Source organism: Oratosquilla oratoria, chromosome 40, assembly GCF_046742065.1.
Source record: "Oratosquilla oratoria isolate Oo_2021 chromosome 40, ASM4674206v1, whole genome shotgun sequence".
Lineage (NCBI taxonomy): Eukaryota > Metazoa > Arthropoda > Malacostraca > Stomatopoda > Squillidae > Oratosquilla > Oratosquilla oratoria.
In genome coordinates, this window is record NC_134816.1 from 38268830 (window position 1) to 38273829 (window position 5000).

General features: G+C 32.1%; 1 protein-coding gene across 2 annotated transcripts in view; it reads left to right on the forward strand.

Moving 5' to 3' along the window:
* Positions 1–5000, forward strand: part of LOC143020780 (L-proline trans-4-hydroxylase-like) — an 11049-nt gene that overhangs the window by 4874 nt on the left and 1175 nt on the right. For both annotated transcript variants that reach the window (XM_076177522.1, XM_076177523.1), the window contains exons 5-6: positions 301–478; positions 4091–4285. In XM_076177522.1, coding sequence (XP_076033637.1) covers positions 301–478; positions 4091–4285 — 373 coding nt within the window. The remainder of the gene's footprint in view (positions 1–300; positions 479–4090; positions 4286–5000) is intronic.

The window sequence follows — 5000 nt, forward strand, 5'->3', positions numbered from 1 at the left end:
GATAGATAAATAGATAAATAAACAAATAAGTGTTTAAATCAATAAACAAATAAATGAACAAATAATTACATAAATGAATAAATGAATAAATTGATAATCAAAGAAGTAAATAAATACGTTTATAAATAAGAAAAAAAGAGTAAATTAAACACAATGAAATATTATATAATAGAATACAGTACAATAGAATAAGATAAAAAAAAATATATGAAATAGAAAATAAAACTAAACAAAGGTAAAACAGAATACTCTTCTTCTTCCTCCTTCTACCCCACACCTCCCTAACCTCCCCTCCACCAGGTACTGGTACAACAACGGCTGCCTCCTGCCGGAGATGGGCTCGGTGTTTGTCCCTCTGGACAAATGCGTGAAGGAGAACGGCTGTCTGCAGATCCTGAAGGGATCTCAGCGCATCGGCAGGATTGACCATGGACAGATCGGTGACCAGGCACGAGTCAACCAGACCAAGTTGGAAGATGTTAGTTATGGGTATAGTTCGTCTAACTAATGATGTGCTAATTAGTTATTAATATATTTAGATTGTTTGGGGTTTATAGGATAACCATGAAGCCCAGGAACAACTTTGTATTTTTTTTTTTTTTTGTAATATCGGTTTTCGCGAGAACAATTTCTAAAATGAGTGTCTTATCTCAAACGTAATATTTGAAAGACTTTTTTTGACGAAAATATTCGTCGTCTGATAATCTGCATTGTGGAATACAGTTTGCAGCGCCATCTCTTGGTATCAGTTCTGATGACGTCATGACTAATATTCCAACCCAAGCGTCCTTTAGAAAAACGACAATTTTCAGCGATAATGAGAGCTTTTCGTTGTCTTTCTAGGGTAGTCTTAATTCCTTAAATATCCCTAACAATAGTCAATACTTCTAGATGGAAAAATGTTACAAGTGGAGTTCCTCAGGGTTCCGTTCTTGGGCCACTTCTATTCATAGTATATATAAATGATATAGACCATGGACTAAAATCTACTGTTTCCAAATTTGCTGATGATACAAAACTGTGCGGAGTGGCAAATTATCACTCAAACCAATTAGATATTCAAGAAGATTTAGATAAATTACAGCAATGGTCTGAAAAGTGGCTAATGAAATTTAACACAAGTAAATGCAAGGTAATGCACATAGGTAAAATAACAGTAAGTACAATTACAAATTATTTGGAAATTCGTTAACAAAAGTGGATAGTGAAAAAGATCTCGGCGTAATTATCAGTAACGACCTCAAATCATCTAAGCAGTGTATTTCAGCCTCTGAGAAAGCAAATAAGATTCTAGGACTGATTGCGCGATCTTTTGATTTCAAAAGTCCATCACTCATTAACAAGCTATATAAATCGTTAGTTCGTCCACATTTGGAATATGCTGTTTCCGTATGGTCACTGAATCTCATTAAAGACATTGACAGACTGGAAAAAGTACAACGGCGAGCCACAAAACTGATTCCAAATATCAAAAATAAATCATACGAAAATCGAATAAAACATATGAATCTGTTTTCCCTAAAAAAGCGTAGGCTTAGAGGTGACTTGATACAGGTCTTTAAAATTCTAAAAGGAATTGACAACATTAAAAGTGACCAAATTTTCACATTGAATGAGAATCAGACAAGAAACAATGGTCTCAAACTGTCCGGAAATAGATTTAATTTGGAAGTAGGTAGAAACAACTTTGCCAACCGTGTAGTTAATGAATGGAATAAACTTCCTGCACAGGTAGTGCAATGTAGTTCAGTTCGAAGCTTTAAGAATCATTTAGATAAACACCTAAGCAAGATGCTGTAATGATTATAATTTATTTTATATTATTTGTTTTTGTTTTGTTATCATTTGTCTGTCTGACTTTCATTTATTATTAGTTATATGTTAATTTATTATTATTTACTATTTACCTGTTTGTTTATTATTTAACTATACCTATGCATTTATTTATGTATTTTATTTGTTATTTACATTATTATAGTTTTTATTTATTATTTTATTATTATTATGTTTTTTTTTCGCATCCGACCTAGATATGGACCAAAAGGTCTCCTGTCGGCATGCTCCGCCTTTGTAATATGTGTGGATAGACGGCATATTTATGGGATATCAGTTTGAACCAAAATATCTCTCTAAAATACTTTTCATATTGGTGCATCAATGGTGCTTACTTGCGTGCATGTTGGTTCTGCAATGCTGTGTTTAGGCAGTCAAAAAAAGCAAGAATAGTATACGTGAGATATTCAATACTTTTGTATTGTGTTCCTACACAAAATGTTGCCGCAGGTTCACACTACGCTTCCTGAATTCCACAAACTTTGTAAACAATAACTTCAATAGCGTAATACAGGTCTTTTTAATTTTCATTTTGAACCAGATGTGCCAGTAAAATTTTTATTTGTGGTAATTTGTTATTGCCAGATAAAAATTATTCTTTTCACAAATTAGATATATTATTCTAGATTGTTTACTTACTATGAAAACGAAAATTTCACCACAAATATTGCTAAGAACATACCTACCCGTTCCAGCAAATGTTTTTTGAGTTTATTCCTATACTGCATGCCTTTATTTAGCCAGCTACTGACCTGTGATAATAGTGAACATATAAAACTGAAATTATGTTCCAGTATAGGGCTGATAAAAGAAAATAGCTGTTCCATATATTTTAAGACAGTATAGTTTCTATGAATTAAGAAAACAAGTTATAATCTGAAAAAAAGTTAAACTGTTTGAGTCTGCCTGTATGAAAACGATATTTTATGTAACTTGAATTGCATAATTATCAGTAATGTTGGAAGTCCTAACTTTGTCAATGTCTCGGCCCCTTACAAACACCTTGTTTTCCTAATTCACCTATCTTCTGTCTTGCTCTGTATTATTTTCAATGTTCTTATATTTATTTTATGTAATTTCTTTGATATTCACTTATTATTTCTCCTTGTTTTATTTTCATAAGTTTATTTGTCTGAGGAATTTAATATAAATGTCCAAAAACAATATCTCTTATCATTTGTTTTGTATATGCTTTAAAGAGAGGCTATTTGATATTATTGTAAGAAAATCTAACCCCATCATTTAGTTCTCTGTGTATGTTTTGTACGTGAATAGTATCACTGCTGCTGGGCGGTTATCATAAGCTCTCTTCTGCTTTTCTCTCTGAGTTCTATGTGTTATTCATATATTGTTATTCTCCACCTCTTTCTCCCAATCGTGTATTTTCCTCAGTAGTTCTTTCTTCATGTTCAGAACTCTTGAATTTGATATCAGATAGCCTGCGACACTCGATACGATCACCACTCATCAAACACAGTGCATAAAGAATGAAGACAATTCATGACGTCACTGCGAAGTAGATGAACGGGTAGGTTTTAGGAGAATGGCTGAAGCAGACGACGTTTTGGGGATAACATCAGTGATTTCAAATTTGCAGTAATTAAAAATCGAAAGAGTTTTGTGTAATTTTGTGTAATACTGGGAAATACTAAAGCCAATTCTGGTAAAATCAGACACATTTTATTTGCAAAGTGGTCACGTTTTAATTGCTTGTGTATGTTTTTTATTATTTGTTTATATGTCTGTCTATTTAGGTAATGGGTTTTGTTTGATTGTTTAAATGATTCTTTTTGTTCCTATTTGTTTATTTGATTGATTGATAGATCGTTTCATCTTTGTAGTTTATTCATTCATTTATTCATTTGTTTATTTATTTATTTATTTATGTATTGATTGATCCATTCATTTATTTATTTGTTTGTTTGTTTGTTTATTCATATATCTATTTATTTATTTATTCACGTATTCACTTAGTCGTTCATTTATTCATTTGTTTGCTTAATTATTCATTTATTTTTTGTCTTTATGTATTTACTCAATTACTAATTTACTGATAGATTGAATGTTTTATATATCTATCTAATCAACTATATATTAGTTCATCTAACTATTTTATTAAATCTTATTTTGTTTTATACTCAAGTACTGATTAACTGATGGATTGAATTGTTTATATATCTATCTAATCAAGTATCTATTAGTTTATCTATCTATTTTATCAAATCATAATTTGTTTTATACTTCTTGCCTCTGCCAGGCCAAGAAGTTTTTCGATCATGCCTACGTGGAGATGAACCCAGGCGACGTCCTGTTCTTCGACTGTAACCTCCTCCACACGTCAGATCAGAACAATTCGGACCTGAGACGTTGGGTCCTCATCCTCGCCTACAACAAGAAGATCAACAATCCGACTTTTGAGCATCATCATGCATTGTATAACCCACTTAATAAGGTGATTTTTTTTAATGCATTTCTTTAATTTGTTTTGCGTATTTGTTTATCTGTTCACTCTTTTCGTGTATTTTTTCTGCTTGCTTTATATTTTTTATCCGAACTTCGCCATTATCCGAACAAGATATGTATGTTTTGTGTATAGCCCTTTCATTCCTTTAGATAATTTTTACCTCGCTTATCCGTATACTTCCTAAATCGGAACTCTGTATGGTCTAATTAGGTTGTTTATGGGAGAGATTACTGTACACACACACACACACACACACACACATATATATATATATATATATATATATATATATATATATATTGTTACGGGATTGCTTAAAATGTGCCTAAGTGCTCCAGGACTCGGGAGTAGTGGCCAGGTCCATACATGGTGGAAACAGATACAGATAGTTCATGAAGGCACTAAGCAGCCCTAACAAAAAAAGTATGTTCGCAATGGCTCTCGGATTAAATGTACACACGTAAAGTCAAGTCGAGAAGTCTAATACTATAAAAAAAAACAATATTTACCATCACTAATACAAATGAATATAGGTACATAGATACACTTGGACAATAATAAAAAGAACAGATAATATGCAGTAAATACATAAAAGAGAAATAGAAAAAAAGAAAAGGGGAGGGGAGGATTCCACTTCTACCAGGTACAGGAGTATACGGAGGTACTTATTAGTTGTAGACGGAATGAGGCTTGTCCTGGGAGA